General features: G+C 57.1%; 2 protein-coding genes across 2 annotated transcripts in view; one reads left to right on the forward strand and one right to left on the reverse strand.

Moving 5' to 3' along the window:
• Positions 1-5,922, forward strand: part of VOLCADRAFT_94591 (uncharacterized protein) — a gene marked incomplete at both ends in the record, with an annotated part of 32,850 nt that extends 26,928 nt beyond the window's left edge. Inside the window, 13 exons of the mRNA XM_002953729.1 lie at positions 24-42; positions 296-476; positions 1,023-1,048; positions 1,311-1,432; positions 1,599-1,631; positions 2,325-2,387; positions 2,948-3,099; positions 3,241-3,458; positions 3,637-3,671; positions 4,129-4,164; positions 4,668-4,690; positions 5,384-5,499; positions 5,736-5,922. Coding sequence (XP_002953775.1) covers positions 24-42; positions 296-476; positions 1,023-1,048; positions 1,311-1,432; positions 1,599-1,631; positions 2,325-2,387; positions 2,948-3,099; positions 3,241-3,458; positions 3,637-3,671; positions 4,129-4,164; positions 4,668-4,690; positions 5,384-5,499; positions 5,736-5,922 — 1,211 coding nt within the window. The remainder of the gene's footprint in view (positions 1-23; positions 43-295; positions 477-1,022; positions 1,049-1,310; positions 1,433-1,598; positions 1,632-2,324; positions 2,388-2,947; positions 3,100-3,240; positions 3,459-3,636; positions 3,672-4,128; positions 4,165-4,667; positions 4,691-5,383; positions 5,500-5,735) is intronic.
• Positions 5,923-7,975: 2,053 nt separating this feature from the next.
• Positions 7,976-27,013, reverse strand: mot42 (uncharacterized protein; the record flags this gene model as incomplete). Its single annotated transcript, XM_002953793.1, has 26 exons — positions 26,724-27,013; positions 26,253-26,616; positions 25,693-25,764; positions 25,049-25,259; positions 24,162-24,775; positions 24,014-24,107; positions 23,138-23,423; positions 22,775-22,953; positions 22,441-22,525; positions 21,979-22,157; positions 21,678-21,859; positions 21,461-21,602; positions 20,705-20,755; positions 18,333-18,605; positions 17,886-18,222; positions 17,494-17,819; positions 15,476-15,567; positions 14,956-15,058; positions 14,397-14,456; positions 13,893-14,039; positions 13,282-13,406; positions 12,700-12,743; positions 12,190-12,262; positions 11,569-11,706; positions 11,299-11,416; positions 7,976-7,993 (listed from the first exon to the last, which is right to left on the reverse strand). Exons 2-26 carry the CDS (start codon positions 26,585-26,587, stop codon positions 7,976-7,978), a joined length of 4,284 nt encoding a protein of 1,427 aa, XP_002953839.1. The 5' UTR covers positions 26,588-26,616; positions 26,724-27,013.
• Positions 27,014-27,040: the final 27 nt, after the last annotated feature.

Here is a 27,040-nt window from a genome sequence, read left to right on the forward strand (position 1 = left end):
GCAATTTGGTACGGGCCTACCAGGGTACGGCACAGTGTACAGGTGCGCGGATGCGGGCAGAGGGCCGGGGTGGGGTCGGGGGGGTGATTAGTGAAGGGGGGGGACCCGATGCAGATGACGCCGCGGGAGCGTGTTGCGGTAAGCAAGGGGGGGGCCCTATCCAGGGGCTTTGGATTGCTGTGCTGCCGCTGCTGCTAGCTCCTCCGTCCGTCAGCTCCCCGGTGTCCCCGGTGTCTGATCTCTCTCCAGTTGACCCCGCCTGTGGCCACCACGTGCTTCGTGTCACCCCGTTCAGGGGCACTTTCCACGGCACCGAGGTCGCCGTGAAGATCATCAAGCAGTCCCGACTGGCCGGCGTACAGAGCTCCTCCAACCTGCTCGCATCAAGCCACGGACTGGGGCTGCACAAACAAAACCTGCACGACGCAATTGAGCTCGTGGCGTCAGTGTCGATGAGCCACATCAACATTGTGCAGGTGAAAGGGTTGATAGCGACAAAAGGAGGGCGGGGAGGGGGAAGAGCGGCAGGGGAGGCGGAAAAAAATGAGAGCAAGGGAAGCAAGGGGAAAGGGGAACTGCGCGTGGGGATTGGGTCAAAGGAGAAAGAAGGGAGCTCAGTTGGAGATTTCAAAGAGAGGGACGAAGGCGTACGTTGACCGCCGTACGCCTTGCTTACAACCGGCTGGTTTCCCAATCCGAGTCCCGAACCCAACTAAGCCCGAACTGTCCAATGCAACCTCAGTAAGGCTGAACTCAACCCCCCCACACACACACGCACACACACACCACCCACCACACACACACCCACCACCCACCACACACACACACACATCGTAACCATCGGCATTTCCCTTATCGCGGTTCAGACCTTTAACGGTACCCACACATGCGATACCCATGTCATGCCGCGGTTGTTACTATTGCCCGTTGGTGATCGTCATGGTGCTGCTCCGGGGCTGTTTGGGCGGTGGCGCGGCCGCTGCTGTTGTTGTTGTTGGCGGCGGCGGCGGCGGTGATGGCAGGTTCCCGCCTACTTTATGGATGTCAGGTGAGGGAGAGAGGGAGGGGCAGAGAGGGACGGGGGAAGGGGACCACACGACTTAAGGGGCCATGAAGGCATCCCAAGGGGGGGTTTGCGCGAAGGTACAGCGCACGAGGTGATGGGCTGATGCGGCGGGGCGGAAAGAAGGCTGCGAGGTGGCTGGAGCGATCTTGTCCTCTCTAAATGCTTGTCTGTCTATTTGCCTGTCTAACCACCAGCTACCCCCACCTGCCCCCTCACTGCCCCTAACCGCTGGCTGACTCCAAAGGCTTGAGAAGCCTGACGACATGTCTCGTGACTCTGTGGACGCCCCGTCCGAGTCCCGACCCTTCCGATTGCGCCACTCGCCCTCCCTCATGGAATCTCCCAAGGCAGGACAGGAACTGTACGGTGAGTACGGGCAGGGGCAGGGGCAGGGGCAGGGGTCACAACACCGATCATATGCCGGCTGGATACTGCTTTGGAGTGGCTGGCCGGGCGTCCGGATTTCTTAACCATACCGTTGTCCTCCCGTGCCCCCTCCCCTCCTCTCCCCCCCGTCTCTGTGGGTCTAAAGGCGAGGGAGCCATGGCGCTCGTGCTCGAGTATTGTAAGTTGGAGCTCTGAGGCGCTGCGTGGCGGGGTTGGGGCTGGGCGGGTGTGCTGGTTTGGGGGAGAGTTGATGAAAATGGGAGGGAGACGAAGGCAGCGGAGTGAACGGGGTTGAGGTGGGGCTAAGCAAAGGCAGCGGCCTGGCAGGCTGACGGCTGGGGGTTTCGCGTGCGTGGTGCAGGTTGGGCCTGCGCGTGTGGCTGTGCGGTTTGGATCGACCCCTGTCCGCTCCCCCTTTTCCCTAGACTAGGATAGCCGGGTTGGTCGGGTCGGTCGCGCGTTTCAGTTTTTTTGGGGGTTTGGGAGGAGCACTTGCATATCGACAGCTTTTCAGTACCAGCTCATCAGCTAGTTCTCCAGGCCAGCAGCTAACTTTATGCCAGCTTTACGACAGCACTGCTTCACTACTTCTCCGTCGCCTTCACAACTACTTTTCTACACCTACTTCTTTACGGCTTGGCAATACTACTTTTTCTTGATTAGTCCTGGCGGCTTAGGTAGGTAGTTCTTCCGACATATCTTCACTTCGTCATCACGAGGTCGCGGTCTTCACGGACGCCTTTCGGTCAGTTTTACGTTTGGTACACTCTTGCCCTGGCAGCAGCTTCACTCGTGTGTGGTTCGTCTTTCCCCCTTTTCCCTCTCCTCCCCTCCGGCCCCCTCCCTCCTCCCCGCTTTTTTCCCCCTCCAGGCGACTGCGGCAGCTTGTGCGATGCGATCTTGAACCGCAAATTCATTGAGAGGGTCACACCAAGTGAGTTAGACTACGCTCCTCATCGAAAATGGAGTTTAATTTAGTTAAACTTTATTAAACTACAAAGTCACAGCGAGCGCTGTAAGGTTCATAATTGTAACCCTTTAGTTCTTCCCAACAATTATGTTATCGCCAAACTTAACTACATTTGTCCAACAAACCAAGTGAGTGAGAAGAGTACGGAAGTACGGCTGACTGGACGAGAAAGGGGAGAGGGGGGCACGGACGGACAAGCGGGCAAGATGGCCGGGAGTGCAAAGCTGGCAGATGGCCACACATTCCGACGCCGGGGTGGGGCCATCCCCGTTTGTGTTCGTACCAACGGGGATGTGCCGCACAGCAGCAGGACCAGGACCAGGACCAGGACTAGGATTGCCCGCAGCTGCATACCTGATAAACCCGCCTTTCTGCACTGACCGTACTGTATCGCACTACATTACATTACGGCATTGTGCTCTACTGTAATATTCTTTTCTGTACTGTACTATACTGTGCTGTTCCGTCACGACCCTTCTGCAATCCTGCCGCCCTGCCCTGCCCTGTCCTGCCACGCCCTGCAGAGAAGCCGCCGCAAACGGGCGGTGTTGCAGGAGGAAGTGGAGCCACTCCTCAGTCCGGCCCCTCCACCTCCTCCGCTTTCTCCTCCTCCCCCTCCTCCTCCTCCCCCGCCTCCTCCGCACCCGCCAAGACCTACCTGGCTATCAACATGCGGGTGAGAGGGAGCGGAAGGGGCTGACGGGGGAACAGGAGTTGACAGGGAGGGGAGGGGGGTTGCTTTATCACTCCACATGTCAGCCAGGGTTTGATCATCTTAGCCCTCATCGCCACCCTCCTTCCCACCCCACCCTTGCAGTCCGTGTACCTGACCCTCCTCGAGATCGCTCTGGCCCTGCGCCACATGCACTCACTGGCGCTGGTGCACTGCGACCTCAAGCCCCAGAACGTGCTGCTCAAGAGCTCGCCGAGGGACCCGAGGGGCTTCACGGCCAAGCTGTCGGACTTCGGGCTGGCCAAGATGATGGCGCACGACGACGAGGGGCAGCTGGTCATTGACGAGGCGGTGGCAAGCGGGTAAGGGCAACGCGGGATGGGGGAAATGGGCAGGGGAGTTGGGGTGGCTTTGAAGCTTCAGGCGAGGGCGAGGCACAGATGCCTTTGCGTGTCCCCTGCCGTGTATGACCGAGTTCCGCCTTATGACGCTTGTCTTGCCGTACGTTATCCCTGTACGACCGCTCCACAAAACCTGCAGAACCATCACCCACGTGGCCCCCGAGGTGTTGCTGGGTGAGCGACTGCGGGGCGGAGGTTGGGCCCTTGTTTCCCGAAAAAAGGGGGTGGGGAAAGGGACCTTCGGGTTCCTGGGAGCAGTTGGAGCAAAGGGTGCATCCGATGCGTATACACGTCTGTCTGTCTATTTGTCTGTCTATCTGTCTGCCAGTCTGTCTGTCTGTCTGTTTGCTTGTTTGGCGACCGAGGGCTTTGTCGTGCCGTGTCGTGTAGCTCATCACGTTCGGGTGGTCCCCTGACAGTGTCGCAGTCCTGGGGGGGAGAGAGAGAGGAGCTGCAGCCCGCCTGCGGCTGCTCCCTGCCGGTCGTGCGGCTGTGCCTGTCTTCCGACAGACTCATGCACTCCTTGTACTGCTGCTGTGTTTCGCGTGCCAAGCAACGGCCATGCAACCCTAAGTCATCCCGCCATGTGTTTCACCTCGTGTCGCCGTGCGTTGGGCACCGGTATGTGCAGGTCAAAGGTCACTTGGTGCGGCGGTGGACATCTACGGTAGGTGCTGGTAAGGGGTGGAGGTGTGGCGGGGTGGGGAGTGGAGTGATGTGGGGCTGCGGCCGACGGCGCCCGCCGCTTGTGAGGGTGAGCAACGCACCTGCGCAAGGCCCTCTCCATAGGGGCTGGCAGCGGAAGGGGTGGGCGCAGTCCAAGTAGCGGTAGGACCGGTGGCTCCGTGCATGTCCCTAACCCTGTCCTCCTGCCCCCCCCCCTCCTGCTCCTCCCCCCGGCGGCCTACACAGCTGTGTCCACGTGCTACCTGGCTAGATGCTTCCCGCCCGGGAACCCGCCTCGGCCCCCCGGGGTTCCGCGGCCCATGCCACTGCGGTCCGGCCGCCTCCGGCCCTGAACGTTACCACTGACAAGGCGCACATCCCCTCCCTCTTCATTCGCTTGCATCTTGTTTATTTCACCCGGCTTCCTTCCCTCCCTCTCTCCGTGGCCCCTGCCCGCTGGTCACCTACTGCTCGTGCGTCCACTTCCCCGTCGCCCTTCATCAGCCTTCGGCATCCTCATGTACCAGGTGAGGCGGACAGTGCGTATAATGTAGGAATATGGTAGCGGTGGACGACCACGTGGGGGGGGCAGACAGGGGTGCCGTACTGGTTCCCATCTCTATCCCGTTTTGAGTATCCATCCTCGGTCAGTTGCGGTGGCTGCCGGCGGAACATGGGGGCGTCCTGGGCGGATTCCAACGCCGCAGATCTCATTTCCAAGCCGAGCTGGAGAAAGGGGAGGGGGAGCCGCTGCTCGCTAACTTGCACAGCTGCGCTGCGCTTTGTGTCCCGGTGACCTTCCGCCGCTGGCTCGCGCCTGATGGGCGACCCGCCCCAACCCCAGCCTAAACGTGGTTTGCGCAGATGGGGTCACACCACACCACTAGTTCATTCACGGCGGAACTGGGGGGAAGGGATGGAGTGGGGGACAGCAAAGGGCAAGCACGCCGTGCCGACTTATCCGTGCCTGGAGTTATGGGAGATATCGGTTTGTGGGGCAAATGATGGATATATACCATGGCGCTGCAACGGGCCGGTGCAACAGAGGTTCACACCTGGAGACAGCAACCCTAGGGACTAGGGCAGTTTAAATATTCCGTACAACCCTGCGAGGACATCCAGGCGGAAAACCCCCGGGTTCCCCGCAAGCCCTCATTTCAATGGAGGTCCTTCCTGAGCTGGCCTGGCCTGACATGATCTGACGTGTACTGATATCGCAGCTACTGTGCGGCGTCAAAGTGTACGACAAGGTGAAGTCTGCATCCGTCATCGCAAATGCCGTGGCCCACCGCTTCATGCGACCCAAGATGCCCTCCTGGGTGCCGTACAGCTACAGGTGGGTGTGCGGGCGGTGCAATGGGGGAGTAGTGCAGGCTTGGTCTTGCCTTGGGCCTACCCAGACCGCCTGAATTGCACTGCCGCTACTGCCGCCACTATCATCACCTTTAGTGCGACTGCCGATTCTTCGACGAATTGCGAATGATCGAACTCTTAGTCTCCCGAGAGCCGCTTCCTGCTCTATCTGCCGTACCTGCCCGTCCCGACCCCCCCATTGGTTGACGGGCGCTACAGGTCACTGGCGGAGGCGTGTTGGGCCCATGAGCCGTCCGCAAGGCCCACTGCGGATGAACTCGTACGGCACCTGGAGCAGGCTATTGAGTCCAAGCGCTCTGGCGGCAGCAAAAGCAAGATGGCCCCGCAGCAGCAGCAGCAACCCCAACCCCAACAACCCCAACAACAGCTGCATTCGAAGTCGTAGCCAGCGCTGCAACGGCAACCATACGACAAGCCGCCTCATCAGCTCAGCAGCACCGCTGCAGCAGATTCAGCCGCTTTCAGCAACGGCCCCAGTAGAGGCAGCTGAAGTGACGAAGGAATGGGTACGTACTGACTTACTGCAAGGGGGCTCAGTCCGCTTGGGGCTGCTGCCCACGCATCAAGTGCGGGCGAGCTCGCTGGCATGTTGCGCGCCCAGACCCCCTCGCGCTGTACCTGCTGCCCATCGTGGCCTGTTGTTCCTATTCCGTATTGGGGCCTTAGGGTTTTAGGGTTTTTTAGTTGAACCGTGAAGGGTTGTGCGTACTTGCGTGCCATCATGTGTGTAGTGTGCTGTGCTGTGTCACTTCTTCTGCTGCCCAATCCGTGCAGCACAGCTCTCGGTTGCCATGCGTTAATGCGCAGCTGCCACCGCTCACCTCTCCCAGCCGGCGGGTCCACCTTAGCTTCCGTCCGGTGCGGAACTTCTGGCGGCTGTTACAGGGCCCCCACATGGCACAGAATTATTGTGCATGCAACCCGGCAGGGGCGGGCACAGCACAGGAGCAGACATGCGCCGTCGTGTGCCGGGGACATCCCCCTCGGGATGTCGGGACGAATAAGCAGCGGCCTATTTGGGTTTTCTCCCGCTTTCCTTTGTCACTGTCACTGTCGTTGGGGCCGCATGCACACATGCGCGCCTGTGGAGCCCTAGGCTGACCCCGTGGGGAACCCACATGGTCACTCACAATAAGAAGGGCCCCAGTTAAGCTGATGCACCTGGGACGTACGGATGTACGGACGGGACCAGCTCGCGATGGTCGTGTGGTTCCCAGTACCAACACCAGGTAATGACAGTAACATGTCTCTACATCCATCTTCACTTCCCATCTCGCTTATGATCATTCATTTTTGTTCGCATCACTCTTGGACGCTGATCAAGGAACACGACGGCGGCAAATATCTCGGCAAGGAAGGGCCGTGCGGTTGGGGGCCGTGAGGCCGGACGGAGCTGCGTAATCTTTGCCGCTGATGCTGCCGCTGCGCGTGAGAAGGCGCCCCGCGCCGTTGGGCCGTTCGGGTCGCTCTGATGCCCGTGTCCATGAGGCGGAGGGCCCCATGACCATGGGGCTCCGCTTCCCTAGCGTAGGGTGTGATTGTGCCACTCTGCCGGCCGCGCTCTTGCCGGATGCCTCGGATTGCCAGGGAAGGACCAGGGCTGATGCTGCTGACCGCTGCAGTACATGTCTTCTCAGTCACTCGTGAAGAATGATTTTAGGTCCCATGTCATACAGTGCAGGGCACTGCGTCAGTGCGCCTGGAGGGGCAGGTGTTTATGGGATTTCATGGGAATTGTGTCGCGAATCGAAGGAAACAATTTTACATCCTTGCCTCACCATGCTCGCAGTGCGGATAATATTTGGATGATATGAAACGTATTTGATTAGCTACGAAGAGAGAAGTATTTGACTTCATCAGGGTGCTGTTTGGTGTCGCCGGGCAGGCGGCGGCCGCGTGGTTCCTTTGGCAGCTGTTGACGTTGCGTGTTGCCTTTATTGCTATTGAGGGTTTGCGGGGCGGGGCCGCCAGAGCCAGCTGGGGGTTGAGGCACCGTGTTCAAGCGGGGTCTGTCCACGGCTGGATGGAGTAAGATGAGGCAGACGAGGTTGGGCATTCATGCACTGGAGACGTGTGGGACTTTGGGGACGACGGAGTACCGACGGATTGACGGAACTGGAACCGGAGTGAGTGAGGGCACGGACGGGGGGAAAGGGGAGGTTGGGAGAGAGGGAGGGAGATTCATTAGGTGTTCCGCCTGGCGCATGCTGCCCGGATGACATTACTTCTATGAAAAGCGCAGCTGTTGTTGTGATGGCGATTGAATGTGACGATGTGTGCGGTGCGGGGAGCTCGTGTCATGGCCAGCTAACACGTGGCTGAGGTTGTGTTGATGTGGTGCGCTGGTGGCGCCCTTCGCGCCGGCGCCGTGGCTGCTGCTTTTGCTACGTTCCAGTACTCTCCCTGGCGCCGCCAGCCAACCAGCCAACCAGGGATGTTCAGCAGGCTTTTCGGTGCTGCGGCCGCACAAGGCGGATTGGTGCAGCGCAGGGTCACCTGGTGGACGATTGCTTGGTTCAATGGGTGTACCGGTTCTATGTGGGCATGGAAATGTTGGTGATATTGCTGATGGGCACTTGGCGTCCGTGTGTGCGGGTGCGGGTGCGGGTACCGGCACAGGTGCACGTCCACATGTGGCTGTGGCTGCACGGTCTATACGTTGCAATTTACTGTTGCTGCTTCTCGTGTTCCCGCGGGGAAAGAAGCGAATGCGGTGAATGCCGGTTGACTAGAGCAACTAGTAGTGCCGACCAGTCGGAAATCGTGGGATGCAAGGGGCCCTGCTGGGGCAGGCAGCAGCTGCTCTGAGCGCAATCGCAAACCCGCACACCTTCGTGCGTCGTCTTCCCGCGTGCAAGTTCCAGCTGGTCTCTGGGTGAGATACCCCCGGAAGGGAATGAAGTGGAGCGTGATCGGCGTCTGACGGAGATCATTTGATGTGCGGTATGGTATTAAATTAAGGACAACAGAAGGCATCAATAGCAGATGCAATGGGATAGCTGGAAATACGGTCACTGTGTACGGCATTGTAGGCCATTCGTGCTGCCCTGAGGCGCATGCCCGGGGCGTTAGAAATTACGCACATTCATATTCGCCCTCACCCGCTGCAGTAAAATATGGCACACATGTCGTCTACAAATACGCGTTAGGGCGCTCCGCCAGCATCTTAAGGGGCCTTTTCAGCGCCCACTTGCCTTGTCACGATCAACACTGCTACGACTGGGCGACGCGCGTATCTTGTTGCCCATTAACTACATTGTAGGGTTTCATTGCAATTTCGTGGGGCTCTAGCTTTTGTTTGTTCGTTCCTGAGAGGTTTGAGCTGGCCCCTCAATTACCCTGTGCACGAACTTGGGAGCTGATTCATTGAGCTGACGCCACGAGGGGAGATATGCACTGTAGATTTCGCACATCACACAGCACAACACCGTACAGCGCAAGGTTCCGGGATCCACTTACGAAGGCCACAAGACCGGCACCGGCAATGCCTCGGCAAGGTGCGGTGCCCAAATTTGGCACATCCCCTGCCAACCAACGGCAAATCTTGGATGCCGGTACAAATGTATGTGTGTATGTATGCATGTATGTATGCATGTATGTATGCATGCATGTATCTGTATGCATGTATGTATGTATAAATGTTATGGGTACTTCACATTTGTTTCTCTACGTGATCCATCCGCAGCCGGATGCTGAGTGCGCCAGAACGTTTGCAGTCCATGCCACGTTATATTGACATCATGAATGAGAATACTGGCTCCTTAAAGGAGGTGCTAAACTTGAGTTACGCTTGCGGACATATGTTGTGCGATGGCCTGTGAACTTAAGCATAAGCGCACACTGGGTGCGGGTACAAGCACACTGGGTGCGGGTACAAAACCTTTCGAGCTGACCGCATGAAGGGCTGTCGCTGACGGCCGCGAAGGTTTCGGTTTCTAACTTCATAGTCGTTATCGTCTTAGGGAGGAAAGTGCCTGACACGATTGCATGAAGCTTCTGCTTGAAGGAGCACAGCCCCTTTGAGGCCCCGGTTCGTGTGAGGGTGGGTGCGCGCACAAGATTCGTGACGTCAGTCCAACTCAAAACTCCCAGATTGGGAGGGGAGCAAGCTTGGAAAAATGATGACGGTCAAATTCAGCAATGATTGGGCCTTTTGCCGTTCGACGAAGCAGCTGGCACAAGCTTCCTGGCGCACTTACACTAACTTGTTGAGGCCCCCCCATCATGCTTTTCGGTTTTTGTTGTTGGCCGTAACGGGACGATGATGTACCTCATGGACAACTAGACACTGTTGGCGCTGTGACTAAAGAGCCGTCGAGGATGATTCTTTTGCAACGCACGGCGAAGGAAGACTGCCGCGAGGCATCAGGACTACTTGCCCTCGAAGGAGCGATCTTCTCTAGTTGCGTTTCTTTGTTGGGGGCTGGTTATTTAACTGTTAAGCCCCATCAGGTTCGCATGAGTCTTGCTCCTTTGCCAGCAAGGTGTATCTAATACACATGCACACATAGTACACACATACAGGCTGTATGATACAGCCGTACAGCACGTTAGATGGAATGCTTACCTTTTGCTGCGGCTCTTGTCCAAACAGTTGCTGGCTTCAATTGTAAATGCACTTTTAGACAACCTAAGGTTGGGCATGGTGGTCACACCCAGATGCATTCAGGAAGAGACGTTGAGTGGAGCCATAGATGTCGGCGGCTGGTTTTGGATAAAGTCCCCCTAGGTCCGCTTGCCTTCCCCCGCCGGCATCGCCTTCCGGCCATCCCAGGCTACTTCCCATGGACGCTCGACTGGCGAGGCTTGCCTTCCCAGCTATTACAACTCCATATCTCGGAACACCAACCCTCGGAGTCACTCCGAGCCAGTTTGCCTACGTATTTGTACAAGGCAGCCCAGAGGTACGGCGCTACGTGATGCTTTCAGGAGGAAGTTGAAAAAAAGATCCGGTCGCGATGGGTCCCTGCCCTAGGGTAGAGGGAAGGAAGTCGGAATGTCAGGAAGGGTAACAAATGACCTCCATGGCAACCTAAGAGCCAACGGGTTGGTACCTAGTAGCTCTGCGAGCCCCACAGGATCGTACAGAGCTTCGTAGACACCCACGACACCCAGAGGCAGTCAGGATCATACGAATCCGTGATCACCATACGCCCCTCTTAACGGCAACACGTTCATCCGGTGTCACACCCGACAGCAAGTCAGCAGAGATCACCATGACTCGCAGCGCTGTTGTCCCAATTATCGTGGCTCACCGTATGGCATGATAATACGGCTCTACTCATGGCGGGTACATTCAGTCTTCCCCCACCGTCCCAATATTATATATTGCGGCGATGGCCCGAGGGCACATTCGCGGCCCATGTTCTAGTGTTGAATAATCGCATCACCCATAATACACATCACGGCACCCAACAGCCTCAGTCGCAACGCCTATAGTAACGCACCCGCGCACAGCACAAATTTCTCCCTCCCCTTTAACACCTCTTAATCCTCTCCTCACATCCGCCACCAACGGCCGCCAAACGGCCCTTGCTATCGCCATCCTGAGCCGCAAACACCTGCGTTGCCTTCTCCTTTTAGTACCACCTGGCACCACTCTCATTGCTGTCAGCTCTGCTCCGCGTCCCAACAAGTGTGTAACATATCACAATAATAAAAAGCTCTGCTCCAAACCTCAAGCGGAGCTCTGCTGCTCCCCGTGTCTTCTGTGTCAGCGCGCGCAGAACCCTATCGGCCCGATTTTAGGCTATATCTTCACCGGCAGGGTCCCGGGCAGGTTCTGCAGGCGGCCGCTCCGCACCACGGCCTTTCCTCCGTGTCGCAACGTCACAAATGACGAGGCGGGAAGGCCGCGCTCCCGCACCGCAGCCTCAAGCCTGCGAAGGGGAATGGGTCCGGGACGCGAACTAACGTAGGGGATGAAGCGATGGTTTGATGATGCACTGCTGTCCGCTGAGTGGACAGCGGCCAGGAGGATAGCCGGCGTGTGTTGTGCTGTGGTCACCGCATGACGTGGTGTCGTACCGACCTTGTAGGGGGCTCGTCCAGCGGTTCGTCTGTGAGGCTCCAAGTGGCGGTGTGGATGCCAATGCTGACGGCCGCCCGCACATCCATCGCAATCTGCAAACCTTCCTCGGGGTTTGTGTGCTGAGGGCGCATAAACCACCTGAGGGAGCATGCGGCAGAGCAGGGAGCAGTGGTGGCCGAGCGGCGACACCCCGGGCTCAAGCAGCTTAAATGGCCCTTACCGACATATTTTGAGCATAAACGTGCCGGGATTACATGTTACATGGCTGCGGTGAATGTGTCGAGAGGCAAAACACAAAATAGAAGTGAGGGGCCCCCACGGGGAATAGGAACACAGAGAACTAACCACATCAAGACGCGACCCCGAATGGGACCAATGGCGTAAAAATGGACCTGGCAGTCGCAGTACTGCCCTCGCCTGCTTCCCCCATGCTGTTGTTCCCCTCGAATGCACTTCGTGGCCGCCCGCATCCTTCCCCTGCCTACCTCCATATCACATCCCCTCCCCAAATACCCACAGACAACACACACACGCGCACACACACACACACACAGACAACACACACACACGCACAAACATACGCACACACGCACGCACACACATACACACACACGCACTCACCGGGGATCGTAGGCACCAATCGGTATCGCGGCCAGGTCGATGGGCCCCAGCCGCTCCCCAATCTCCTTGAACACTGGACAGTACCCGGTGTCACCCGCGAAGTAAAAGCGTAGCGCCGCAGTTGCCATATCAGCAGTAGCCGCGGTTGCTGCAACGGGCACCTGGCTGCCGCCGCCGCTGCCGCCGCCGCTGCCGCCGCCGCTAAAAGTGACTGCGTCAGCATTTGCGGGCTGGCCCGGGGTCTGCGGCGGTTGGGCGGTCACTACGTATCCCCCCCACAGGCTGCGGAATCTGTCGAGTACGCCTGCGGGATAGTGGCATGTCAATGGTGTGGGTGTCAGGAAGGGGAGGGCCCAATGCACCGGGCCAGCAATCGCCAGCAATCTGATGGTCGACATCGGAGAGGCGCATGACGTGCAGGGCGTCAGTGCGGCGCATGTGCCTCGTCCGAACCCACGTCCCCTTGTTCCCCCCGGTGCTTCTTTCCCCGTTCCTACCCCCTAGTCCCACCTCTCGCACTCCAATGCTGCGACGGCACCATCGTAACGGTCACACTGCTCCCCAGAGTGGCAGTCAGGCAGCAGGTGGGGGAGAGGGAGGGTGGGAGAGGGGAAGGGTGGGAGGGAGGGAAGCATCCGTCACCAGTTATGCCACAGCCAGAAGCCAAGTGCCGTGCGGCCCTGAAAAGTGCAAACCGCGGTGGCAGCGGCGGCGTCCTGCGCGTTCGCACACGTGCTCCAGACCAGGGGTCGGCAAGCGCCGCTGGTACCACGGGTCCTTCCGTTGTACCCGTTGCAGAAATTCAACTCTATTCTTCATCGCTGGTACGGCAGCCGTACGGCAGGGTGCAGAAATTCCCCCCAAAAGGCAGGTTTGCGCAGTTTTGAAGCTATAAACTTCATCATTAGGTTACCAAACCTTCCATTTTACAAGGAGGTAAACACTAGCTTTGAGAGGTTCTCGGCTTTTACCAAAAACATTTCCATACAGTTATTCGACCCTGGCACCAGTACCCGTGACAGTTATTCAGGGACCTCTGCTCCAGACACGATCAGTAATGCAAACGAGTCGTACATGCATGTTCTGCCGTACCTCCTGCCGCTGGTGGCGTTCGTGTGTACGACGCTCTGCCACCAGTCCATCTCCACCACGTTGTCACGCATCCCCTCGCAGGCGAACCAGGACCGCAGGCCCAGAGGCACGTACCAGGTCAGAGCCTAGCAAAGGAAGCATGGGAGCCAGGTGGGCCGCGAGCACGTGGTCTGGCTGGTATCCTAAGCCATCCTAAGCTGGCTCGCGCTGGAATGGGGTTGCTCTGGGTTAGCGTTTCCGCTATGACGTGGTTCAGATCGGGATGCCCTTGGAAAATAATAATGAGCCGCTGGACACTGTCAACGAATCGAGCCGAAACTAGGCGTCATGCAGGCGCTGGATGAGCCGGCATCCCGCATCCCCACCCGCTACTGCTGCCGCTGGTGCTTAACTTCACCTCCGACCCGCCGACAAACTGACATCGGACACGTCGACACGTCTACAAGGCCATCACCAAACCCAAGCTGCAGCGTGCCGCGCACTATCGTAACTGTAGTGGTAACCGCAGACCTTGCCAACAATCCCCTCCAGAATGCAGTAACTGTGATCACAGATAGCTGTCCCGCCCTTCAGGTGCGTGTTTCCTATCTCAGCACCTGGCCTCGCCGTACCTTGCCGTGTGTGCGGTGTAGCGTTCGCACGGAGTCGGTGTCCAGATGATCGTAGTGATTATGGGACAGCAGTACGAAGTCCAAGGGCGGCATCTGCGGCTCCGTACACGTCAGCGCGGGGGGAACCACCCGCTTGGGACCGGCGAACTGCGGCCCGACGGCGTTGGATGACGAACCGTGTTGATGGGGGGAAGCAAGGGCGAGGGCGACGGTAAGGGGAGGATCTCACAGGTTGTCAAGGTCGCTGATGACGGCCAGGTGTCCAGAGTAAGGAAGCCGTCGTGAAGGAAAGGGTGACCTCCAGGCGCCCACAACGGTGTGTTGCTTTGTCTTCACAGGGACATGACGTCGGTTGGCAGCACCCACGTTTCACAACAGTAGGGCCGGCGGATGCGGTGCCCCTACTAGGAGGAAAGTCAGCCTAGGGAGCTAAGAGGCCCTCATCAAGGCAGCTGCTCGATTCCGACCTGCCAATGCAACCGACATCGACGACCGCTTCCGCACCTGTACCGGGGCACATCGCTCGCTGAACACCGGGTCCGTGATGAACGTCAAGCCCGCCATCTGTGACAGAAGATAATACCAGCAGGGCAGGGCAGGGGCAAGAGGGCCGTAAACCTTCCTCCTCTCAGACAGGACGCGGCCAAGCCCAGATGACGGTACGGGCTTCGAAGCAGGGGGGGACTTGTACGCGAAATGCAAAGTCGGGAGGGCTGACTGTGAACGAGAAAGGGAAGGGCAATGAGTGGCATGCAGGTCCGCACAGACCTAGCAACAGCTAAAAGCCAAACGAGTCCCCGGATTCGAGCATTCGTGGCCCATAACAATTGCAGCCGCGCATATAAGCACGTACACACACACGGATTGCAGCTCAGTTGCATTCGCACGTACATAAACATGCAGGCGGATGTGTACCCGGCCCAGAAGCTGCGTCGCAAGCAAAACAATACCGCAGGGTAATGGTAGGGCGGCATTTTCGTATCCTGGATGAATGAACCAAACCAATCTTGCAGAAATGTGGGTCGTCCATAATGACACCTGGACGGAGACACGCATAACATACTTGTACGAGTACGGTGGCGTGTCCGACCCACACGGCTTGCACGCCGTCCGTCGGGGGTGTAGCCAGAGCCTCCCAGTCCACAGGGCAGAGCGGGAAAGTGCGGCTGTGGGTCAAGCGGAGGGCGTCCCTTTGCATGTGGCGCGGCGGGGGTAAAGCGCTCTCGCGTGTAGGTAGGTATGCGGCCAGGTAGCCTAGTTCTTCTACATGCACGGTGTGCGGTCTTCGGGAGCAATCCCAGCCGTCACAAGTTGGACCAAGTGGCAGAGGCTGACCCGAAGGTTCTTTAATGGGGCCCACACAACGGTCCTTCCGTGCGCAGCTGGACAGTGCTTCACTGAGGAGCGCCGTCCCGCCCGCCGTGTGGCACATTAACAAGAGTCCTGTGCACCTTTTCCCCGCAGGTCACGCACTATCGGCGCCACGATTTCCTCAAGCTGCACCGCAGAACAACATCTGCAGTTGGGCTTCTCCTGCCTACATGGAAGCCTTTCTTTTCCCCCGTAGTTCCTCAGCCACCCACCGGAAGTCCTCTTCAGTTGGATTTCGATTGCCCAATAAGTGGGGTCCCATGGGGAGGCCCAACTTGTGCTTCTCCTTGTGCCATCTCCAAACCTGGTCGATGCGGGGGAGGTAGTCCGGGAGCCGCGAGCAGGCATGGGCCCCTCTAGTGTTTGCAGGTGAGGTATGCCGTGGAGAAGGCAAAGACCGAAAGACGAGCCACAAAATTATGGCCTAAGGCCACACGTAAGCTTACATTTGCAAGGTAAGTGAAGCAAGCGCGTATGCATCAGTAGAGTGCTTTAATGCAGGGTTTGGCGACCGGACGGACACCCACGTGAGTTAAGGAGCGCTCTTCATACGTTTCCCAAGGGTTTTTAAACCGTGGACCGAAAGCTCCAGGATTATCAACGTGATGCGCAGGATACTTCGCGTCCAAGGATTTCGCTCCGGGGCTCGACGGCCCAGTGCCTGTTGTTTTCTCATCAGGTGCCATAGAATTTCCGTCGCAAACGCTGCTCAAGTATTGAGGGAGCAGGCTTATCTGATATTGTCCAGTAACGTTATTGCCCCATTCCAGTGTTGCAAAGTAAGGACATCGCCTTAGCAATTTGCATTTGTGTTTGTAAACAAGTAATTGCATGCAATCGATTGTGGAGCCTAAAACTAGTGCTTAAACGCTGCAACGCTCTACTTGTCGGTTGTCGCTCCGCGCCGCGATATTGTGTGAATGCATTTTATCAGCAGATGGTCAGGATCACAAGGAAATTAGTCGGTGTTCCCTTGCTTTACTAAGCATCTTTGTAAAGTGCAACAAGGACACCTACCAACGGATCAGCGGTTGGCCAACTTCAGTGAGACACTAGAATGCAGGTGGGTCCGCAATCTGTGTGCACAGACAGCATGGTATGTCGGCATCTGTATGATATACAATCCTCATCTATAGGAAATATAGTTGACTATGGGTGCTCTTCGTAGGCTTCTCCAACGGTTGGACTTGTTGCGATTGCAAACGTCTTCGGTTCTTACGCCGTTCACTTTTCACGTTTCTAACGTCGTTGGATAAGGATGTATGTGATGCATATCATGTCACTCGAATTTCTCAGATACTTCACCACGCCCTCAGTTCCTACTCGAATATCCCACTCGACAGTCAGAGAAGGGTTTTGTGAGGGGCAATCTATATGCAGGAGCTTAAGAATGCTCCGTCGTTCGTAACTGAAATTCAGTTGGGACTTAAATGGGCCAGTTTACAGCCAATAATTACAAACAGGGAAGCGAAGCCCGCAGAGCAATTGCCGAGACCCGATTCCATGTCGGATCACCTCGTCGAGCTCATGTGTACACAGCATCCACGCAACACAAGCAACTTAGATGTGCGAGTCCTAGGGCAGAGTGCAAACCTAGTGCGGAATGCACTAAGTAGGCCCCACAACAACATTCAAATCGTTCCATAATCGGTAGAGATAGTCCTATAATGCTATGAAGGAAAGCCTAATAATGCTATAACCAGATCACCTGCTGGTAGCTATCTAACTAATGACCAGACGCGAGAGTGTCGTAGGGTCAGGTTAATCACGTTGTCCACGTCTGACCGCGTCTACCGTTCAGACTGTTTGTCGTCTCCAAGGCAGCCAGCGTAAAAGCCTTGACACCGTCTCATTTCGAGTCGCCATTAATCAAGTCAGCGGTGGCAAACCAGCTTTGCGCACCTCCAAGTGCAGGAGCTGCTTTGCATGCACTTCAAGAGCGGAATACTAAACCCTGCGGTAAATCACTGCAACCTATTCGTCACCCCACTGGATTCTACACGCAAAAAGTCCAACCTGCTGTCCTCTGTCGGTTGTAATCCCGGCAAAGCTCCTCGCTATCACACGGATAACACATCAGGGCACACCATCAAAGGAGTGGCCCGTGTTCAACGTATCAGGCGTAGCAAGAGGCAGGAGCCGACTATGAGAAGTACAGGCCCTGGATGAGCTGCTGCAACTGCGCCGGATCTGTATATGGTGCCTGGGTCGAAGGTGATGCCAACTCTACCGCCTGCAATTCTGAGCAGGCATGCAGCAAGCCGCGAAATTGTTCCTGCTGCTGAAATTGGTGTTGTAGCTGCTGCTGGTAGACGAGTGGCAACGCAAGCCCCTCCATGCCGAATTTCTGTGCCGTGGCCAAGTATGCAGCCTCCAAATCAGTGTTGGGTCCGGGCAGCGAGATGGTAGGTGCCGAGAAGCCTGCTGCGGCAATGCTGGCAGCCATCTGCGGCGGAAGAGCAGGCTGCGCAGTGCAAGATGGCAATGCGCCGCCAGCGGAGAACGAGTTGGACCTTGGCCCAGGGCGCTGGAGGAAGACTTGCTGTTGCGGCGCGCCTGGTTGCGAGGCACGGCGCATGTTGTGCGGCTGCTGTTGGAGGCCTTTAGGAGCACCAAACGCACCGCCGAGCATGCCGGCAGTCATTACGCCACCGGATGGCAACTGCTGTGGCATTGGCGGGCCTGTGAAGGACTGCTGCTTGGGAGCGGCCATGCCGTTCATGTGCGGGATACCAGCACCGGGCGCGCCACCGAAACCAGGAGGGCCGCTCGGCGCCATACCAGGCAACGCTGACGGCTGAAGCCACCAAAACATCTTGTTTACCTTATTGGCGGCGGATTTGCCCTCTTCTTGGCGTGCTTTGTAGGCGGCGACCTCCTCCTCCGGCAATGAAGAAAGGAACGCCTCGACGACGCCGTCGAGTGCAATGCATCGCATGGGGATGGCGCGCAAAGGAACCTGCAACCGGCATTGATGACATGTTAACCGGGCATGGGCAAAGCATTGAGCATGCGCTTTGGACAAACAGGTTATCCCATAAGCTGGCCTATGGGTGCACGTTCGGCTACCTGGCAGTTGGGACAGGATGGCTTGTTACCAAGCCAATCGAAGAGGCAGCTGCCGCAGTATTGGTGTCCACACGACAGCACCAATGAAGACGCGATGAGATTGTTGCACAATGCGCAAGTTACATGCTGTTTTACGTCCTTCAGCATGATAGCCGACAGCATTCCTTCCGCATGCGCGCTGAATTGTGGGGGTTGGGGCTCCATGGGACGGGAGTCCTTGCCGGCCATAACGGGAGCCTGCCTGGAGGTGTCCTTTGACGATGTGTCTTGCAACTGCATGAAAAGGACATGAGGAATGGAATAGATATAACTCGTACATGTTCAACCGAGTCCTTCTAGGCTTGCATAAGTTCAAAGACATTACAACTGAAAGTCAACGCAACGCTGTAGAAGGGCCGGTAGTTATCTGACCTCATCTGGAAGGGCGTAATGCTCAGCGCACGCCATCATGATGACTGACGCGGAGGCGGCCGTTGACGTTCAACCCAATCGATGTCAGGACGGGGGTCAATATTAAACAGACGCTTGCCAAGCTGGAGAATGACTTCGAGCCTTGTTCAGCACTACTGTAGATTGTAAAAATTATCACGTCTTGGTTCTCCGTGTCAAAGTATAGACGCGCAAGGTTCGTGTCGCCAAAACACCCCTCGTCACATTCGCTGGTGCTATATACGTTGTTGTTTGGTCACATGTAAAAAAGCCCGTCACTGCACCTATGAAAGAGTGTGTGCTCTTAGAGCTGTTTAAAATGTTCAAAATACGAAAGCTGTCTACCGTACTTTGTACTGCTACATCTACTGAAACTCTCAGGCATCCCGCAGGAAATTCGTCAGGTTCAATTACATTGGACAATGAAATCTAAGACGGGGAGAGTTATCAAGTTCACAAGTTTGGAAACAAGCATGATAGAGATGTGGTGGAAAAGGTCACGCAAACTGTAGCGTCCGCCAAGCAGCCCTCATAGTAACCAAACAATTATGTCTATCGCAGGTTTACAGTCAAACACCGTCACATGCTCGCATTTTCTGTCGATACCCCCAGTCTCATGACAGCCAAAAAGTTCACTAACCGCAACAGTCGCACCCGGACGTTCGTGATAGTGAAATATAGCTTTCATGTAGGAAAACTGTCTGCCTAACTTCGCCAACGCGACGGGCGATGTCTCATATAAGTCACAACTCACGGGCGATCGGACTACTATCTCTTCGTCATTAAAGTCCTAAGCACCGTTATTCTCCTGCGGCTCTCTGCTCAACGCGTTAATGGTCCGGTACCCTTCTGTGGCTTCACTCCGATGTGCCTGTTGCACACATTTTGATGCTTTTTAAGGGGGCAGATATGATTTGTAATGACAATATGATTTGTAACCACGCTCTAAGTTTCCAGTCAGCCGAACAGGGATGAACCAGAACATTCCGCCGAGCCCTTGCTGCGTGCCGCATACAAACGCAAGCAATTATACGTGTACAGGGCTTCGTCCAAGCACAGCGTTTCGTTCCCTCCTTTAAGACGTATCGCGGGTAGCAGGAGCAAAACTGGCATCGACTTGTTGAGGCGCAAGAGAACCTACACATACGCTGCTTTGAAGTAACCAGTCTGCTTCGACCTTATGCACACTGCTTCCCTACAGGCGCCTACGTTCGCAGGAATTACACATTAACCCCGCGGGCAGGAAGTCTGCGAATTCAGGTCGCCCTACCAGGCAATGCTGTACGGACTACCGCAGACATCTGGTGTTGCAGTAGGCACACAAACTATTGAGGATCATCTTGCTGGCATCGTTGTTGTTGCCCATGCTAGTTCCCTCCCAAAACACCGAGCGACCAAGGGTCTGACATCGTGACCTTCTGTAGTAGCTGGTACACAGTATGGCACACATAACCTCTACAAATACGCGCTAAGCGCGACCGCCAGCATCTCGAGAGGCCTTTTCAGCGGCCAGCCACTACACCTTCCGCGAGCGCACCGATTACCCGAGCTGCGACAAGAGACGCGCTCAAGTCGGCAATCATTCATATGCTCTATAGTGGGCTGGACAAAGAGGGCTCCGGGCGCTGCTAAAACGCATTTAGCAACAACAGCAGCAGCAACAGCAGCAGCAGCAACGACATGGCGCTCTGCAAGATCCACACGCTATAGCGAAGGCGCTTGCTAGGGCCCGGAAACAGTGTCCCGTCCGGTGATATGATGTCATCTGGCTCGATAGCGATGTGCGGACTCCTAACGAAAACTGCAACAAACTGAGTTCATATCCAAGCGCTCACTAACTTAAGTGCCTCGTTCCAGGGATTGGCAGATACGGCTTAGCCTCAGCCGTTTGCGCAACATGGCTCCGCGTGGCCAACCGCGTCCTTAAAGATGCAGTTGCTTACCGGCATCCAGCCTACCGTTGGCCCGTCGCGGTAGTGGCACACCGTACCACCCTTGTAACACGCACGTGGCGGCACATGCGCAAACCTTTAAGGGACGCAAACCAGCGCTGCCGTACATAATGTCCTGCACATCAATGCTGCTGGCCGCCGACACGCACATCACATTCCGCTCCAGAACTGCTCAAGCGTCAACCAAACTAAGCAGCGTAGCGCACCACTCAATAAAAAAACATGGACATGTCCCAAGCACCAAGTGCCAGGACATAGTCAATCAAACATCTTCAACAAGTAATGGTTCCCAATAATGAAAAATAGGTACCCGGTCCCTGACACCATTGGCAAAAATGAAGTCATCTCCGATAATCCTCGTGGCAAGCACATACAAAAACGCCCTTTACGGGCAATGCCTGCCAGCGGGCAATCGATCATCCGGGTACTCCTCAGGTTCTCCATCATTAGTGTGCGACCCGTAGGCCTCACAAAGAACGGGGTGCCCTTAGGAAGACGCCAAAAGAGCAACGAATGTATAACGAATATACTGCCCAAACGTTACGACACAAATCAATTAGCACAACACCTTGCAACATAGAAAATGACCCAAATCCACAGCCTTCCTCTATAACCAACATACCATGCACGGCATACTGCTACCTGGACAGCGCTGTGCCGCAAGGCAATCAACACAGGTGCATTAAAATACATCTGTTATTAGCCGCCATCCTGCCCTGCCTACGGCAGTCATGGCATCAACTCCACCTGCCGTGGCGGCCGGGTGCCGCACGGCGACTCATTGGCAGTTTCCCTATCTATATCCAAGACCGGCCCCGCCCCCTGGCTCGTCGTTCCTCTCCTACCGTCATCGCTTGGCAGGTCCTCGGCCGCAAGCTGCATCTGGTGTCTGCGGAACAGGGAAGACAGACTGCGAAACAGCTTCGCTGTGATAGAATTCTGACGGTCTAGCCCCCCTTCGTACCGCCGCTGCATGCCCCTGACCGCCTGCTGCAGCCGGCGCTCGCTCCACATGCGCTTCAGGCCGCCAGCATAGCTCCGGCCGCCACCGCCCAGCGGCGCGGCGGCGCTGTCGGCAGCACTGAGCCCCGCCACCTGGGAGCCGTCTAGCATGGCCTGCTCCTCTTCGGCCTGCTGCGCTAGAACCTGCAGCGCGACGAATAAGAAGCCAACAGTCTGTGGTCCCCGCCTGATCGATCCCAGTAATCCACAACCAAACCAAACCCGTTTCCATTCGGCCGGCCGTACGAAATCCCACAACACACCTTGAGCCGGGCCACCGCCCTGTCCGACTCCTTGCGCCAGCGAATGCGGCTCATGGCGATGAGGTTCATGATACCGGTGGCTGTGTCACCCGCGGAGATCCCCGCCCAAAGCCCGTTGAGCCCCAGCCCCGCCTTGAAGCACAGCAGGAAGCCCAGCAGCACTCCGCAAACCCAGAAACCTATCGGGACGGACACAACAAGTCATGGTGAGCATGATGCGCATGTAGCGGGTTGCCCGGTGCTGACTGCCAAGGAAACAAAGTCTCAAAGTGAAGTTGGTCAGGCGTCGCATGGCCCGCCACTTGTATTGCCAGCAAGATGCAGCGCACGGCAAGGACAAGGACCGAACACGCTCTGTGAGAGCTAGCGATTTGCCGAAACAGAATGCAGTCACCCGTGAGGCTTAGCAGCCAAAGCCCAACGGACCGTGGGAGGGGCTCACGACGTGTTGCCGTCTCATACCTGTGAAGTTGAACACCGCTGTCAGGTGCTGGTGGCCGCAGCCCCGCAGCACGCCCTGGCTGGAGCCCATGAGCCCGTCCGAGACCTGCAGTACGCCCAGCCCAGGATGCAGGGGAAGCCCAGTCCGCGAGAAAGCTCCGAAGCCGTGGGCAGTGCGAGTACCGGTGCGGGGTTGCATGAATGCAAGACGCCGGATCGTGACCCGTTGCGTGCAGCAGCTAGTGATAACGAGTCCAAGGCCAGAGAGCGGGCATGCCCCTGCGGGCTTCTTACAGCTCGGCAGCGCAATTCGAGGTTGTGCTGCGCTCCATGCATGGCAAAAAGAACGACATACCTGAAACAACGCCGCAAAGACGGCGAGGCCCCGGATCACCGTTACGACACGGTGGTCTGCGCTGAACATGTAACCAAGGACACTGCGGGTGGCGAGGAGGGTCATGGCCATCAGCGCCATAAACGCGCCGCTGAGGGTCACCGCCAGGATGCCAGCCCGGCGAGCACCGTCAGGATCACCTGCGATGCGGAGGTGTGCCAAGCGGTTCAGAAAATATCTCGCAGGGCGTACAGACACGCACGCGGGGTCTGAATCACCATGCAAGAGTCCCACACGACCCGTTTCAGGGGCCGGCCCGCATCCCAGCCAAAAGGTCCACCCACGATGCATACCGCCATCCGTGCACTGCAGCCCCCAAAACACCGGAGACTTCCGGCGCCATGCTGGGACCCTCTTCAATATACTCCGGCACACGATGTAGCAGCAGTAGAAACAGTAGCCAAGTGCCGGCCTCCCTCACAACCACCCCCCGGCCCGGCTGCTCGCCTGCTCCCAGGAGGTTGCCGACACGGATGGCGCCAGCGGTGGCGAGCGCAAATGGGCAAGCGAGGTAGGTCAGAGTCACAATGGACAGCATCGCGGCATGGGCTGCGGTGGCAACCGTGCCCAGCCGGCCCGCGAGCACGGTGGAAAAGTCGAAGCAACCGGCCTGGCGGTGCGGTGGCAGCAGCGGCACAGCCAGGGAGCGCACAGAGGACAATGCCAGGAGGGCGTGATGCAACCGTCAGCACGAGCTGAGCGACATTACTACATGCAGCAAATGTTGGGATTGGTAAGAGGCATGGGGCGTGTGATAGTTGGGCCGTCCGCTGTAAGGTCATGGGCACGCGGTTAATGAGTTTGAGGGGCAGAGGTGTATCTCATTCTGCGAGGGAAGACACGTAAATGCGTGCACGTACGGCGACTTGCGAGTGCTTACATGTCTTTGACACTAGGTAAATTGCACGCGCTCATACCGGGCCCGGCCCTCATGAGCACGTGGCCTTGCACACGCGCGCACAGGACCGCCCCATTGTCCCAATGCCCCACTACTCAGAGCTCCGTCTTTCAGAAGTCTTTCGGAACTTGTCTTTCAGAAAGTGCGAAAGTCGGCATATGGCAATTCATTATGCCAAAAAAACGCCGCGATCTTTTTACGGACTGCTGTTATAGGCGCATTCCCCCGCAGGAATGTCGGGTGATGTAAACTTCCAAATGGCAATGCCACTCTGCCACCCAACCGAGCACTCTGGGCCCCACCTCAAACGACATGCTGAGGCCTCCTGGTATGCCCAGGCGGCAGAAGCGCCCCACCACACGTGGATGCATCGCCATGCGACACTCCTGGTACACCCTGCGCCAAAGTGGTACCGGTGGCGGTGTGACAGGAACCGAAAGGGCGCCGCACCGCACCCCACTTTCCAAATTATCCATGACCATCGCCGAGCCGCGGTGCACGCCGGAAGAGGATCCTGGGTCGCTCACTCTGCCGCTGCCGCTGGCCAAAGCATACCCATTGGCGCCGCAGCGCGGGCCATGGTTCATTTCGCCATTTGCGCGACTCCCAGTCCCACTGGCACTGCTGTCCTGGTCCTCTTCATCCGAATTCCGATCTTCACCAAGTAGCCGCAATTGTTCCGTGCTGTGGCTGTTCGCCGACAGAGTCCCGCGATTCGATCTATCTCCAGCAGCGCCGTTGTTCGAATTACCTGCCGCATCTAGCGGTGCTGCCATTGGCGGCAATGGCTGCAGGACAGCGCCTTCATCCAGCGCAGGCGCCGCTTCTAGCGCTCCCTGTCGCTCTCCGTCGCTGCTTTGCCGCCGTTTGTGCTGCTGCCGTTGCCGCCGCTCGTGTCGCCACACTGCTAGTGCCAGCATGAGGAACTGCGCCCAGCGGGATAGTGACGTGGCGAGCGGCGCACCACGAAAGCCAATGGTGTGCACCAGCGCCGCGTTGAAGGCGATGTTGAGCGCAAACGTGATGACGGCGATCAGGGAGGGCTGCAACATGACGTTCTGGACCTGTGGAGGGACATGGCAGGGAGGCGCAGTGCAGCCCACCAAGGAAGTTGGCCACCCGAGGCAGAACGTGTTGTTACTCACGCGAGAGAATGCTGTGCTGCTGTAACGGCTGCGGTGTTTTGCACCGGCTACGATTATTTATGCTGTCATTAGCTCATGTCCGCTATTCATGATGGGCCGCTCAGGCCACCTGGTCGACGCATTGACAACCAGTAAGGGTACCTATGCCGACCCATTCTCCACTTAACAGCCCTCGCGGCAGTCGCGACCTACCTGCAGGTACTTAGTTAGCACCGTGCCCCACATCAGCGGCCACATGCCCGGGATAAGGCCGTTACAGAAGCGGCCCATTAGCTGCGCCGTGTGCTTGTCCTGGTCGAACAGTCCCCGGCCAACAAACTCCCCCATTGCCATGCCCACTGCTAGAGGCGCCACAAGCAGCGTCAGCAGCACAGCTGCCGTCACGCACCAGGTCACCAGCGCCCTGCAGTGCATCGAGCGGGAAAAGGAGCCACGGAATCACTGTTGTGCTGCTGCGGGGTCATCACAGTGTACACTTTCCAAGCGCAGTAGCACCGTTTCGACCAATGCCACCAGTCGCAAGCTTAATTCCATTGGAGGAGCCCTGAGGCTCCGTGTCCATGACACATGGAGCTGTGTTCCTTTGTCCGGCCTTAAGCCCTGGCAGGACGTGCGAGGCGTCGTTACGAGGAATGACTACATGACTGAGCGGCCGAGTCTGTCTGCTGCACGGTCGGAGCACGCGAGATTTACACGACACATCTGTTTGAAAAAGCGGACGACGATGCTGCCTTGCCGGCAGCCTGCATTGCAAACCCAAACAAACAGAATCCTCACATTGCCGACTATGATGGGTTGACGAGCCGGTCCATGAAGCAACAGGCCGATGGACCCACCTCCGATCTCCTGCGCCGTACGCGTGGCTCCCAAGGGTATCAAGAGCCGTTGCGAAGCCCAACAAGAAAAACCTGATTGGGTGGGTTACAAGTTACAGGTTCTGCACAAGTGCGGGAAAAAACCCATCCGGGAAAGTCGGGGGCCCATGGACGGGAACTATTTTGGCAAGTTACGAGTAGGATGCGGACGCACCCACAGCCGTTTCTCCCGGAGCTCGGTTTGTCACCGCGAGCACGCGCAACTCATACTTAGCCTAAAACAGCCCGGCGGAGCGCAACTTCGAGTCTTGTAGAGGCGGCACTGCTGGGTGCAAGCGTCGCAGGTGCGATAACGTGAAGCGGAGTCGACACCGTTGCACGGTCGGTGTGGTCACTGCTGAATCCTTTCCGAGCCCATGCACACAGGCAAGTAGGCACGGCCGCAGGATGGGCTACCAAGGTAACAGGACTGCAAACGCATTCACATGCTCGGACACAAAGCCGCCATCTATACACAGTCAAATACACGTTAGAGGCTGACAAATGCAGCCGCCGCATCTTGGAGAACGAGAGGCACGCACCACATGAGGTTGGTGTACGCATTGGCCAGCGCTGCGGCACCCAGCTCAGCCGTACCCAGATGACCTAGGAACACCTGCGATGAGGCATAACGCCGTGAAGGGCGGAGAGGAGAGCGCGGCAGTGCACGGTGGGCACGATGGTCGTGCTCATCTGCGAGAAAGACAAGGCATCTATGGGATGAATGCAGAGCAATAGGATGACGCTGGGGACGAGAGGCCGTAGGGTTGGGATGCTTGGATGTGGCACGCTGAAGGCTGGTGGAATGGCGTTCCGTATGCCTCGTAAGCATATCACCGGAAAAATGCGTATGAAGAAGTACCCCAAGGACATACATAAGAGATGGAGTCTTCGGCGTGAAGTCAACTGTCGCCGTTTGGAAAGGAACCAAAGGGGATGGCCGCAGGACACGGGCAGGGATGTTAGTCAAGTAGGTTCACACAGGAACACAACTTAATCGTGCCAGCACCCACTTGGTCTACAACGGTCATCCCTTGCTGCGCACTCGTCTGAATGACAACAGGCAGCGCCAGAGCGGAAAGTGAGCGGAGCTCAGCCCTCCACAACATGTGCGCTGACAACGGCGGCGCCTGTCCCAGGCAACCGCCATCACCCCTCGTGTCAGGCATACTTCCCTACGTTCTGCAAAACGGACACGTTCAGGATTGAAATTGCATTGCGAACAACGGATGTTCCTCGGAACACTTGTCATACAGCATATCTGACGAACCTAAGGCACGAATATAAAGAAATTACAGGTGTTTCCATGTCCAATCCATGGTTTCCGCGA

The sequence above is a fragment of the Volvox carteri genome (genome assembly GCF_000143455.1).
Source record: "Volvox carteri f. nagariensis unplaced genomic scaffold VOLCAscaffold_38, whole genome shotgun sequence".
Lineage (NCBI taxonomy): Eukaryota > Viridiplantae > Chlorophyta > Chlorophyceae > Chlamydomonadales > Volvocaceae > Volvox > Volvox carteri.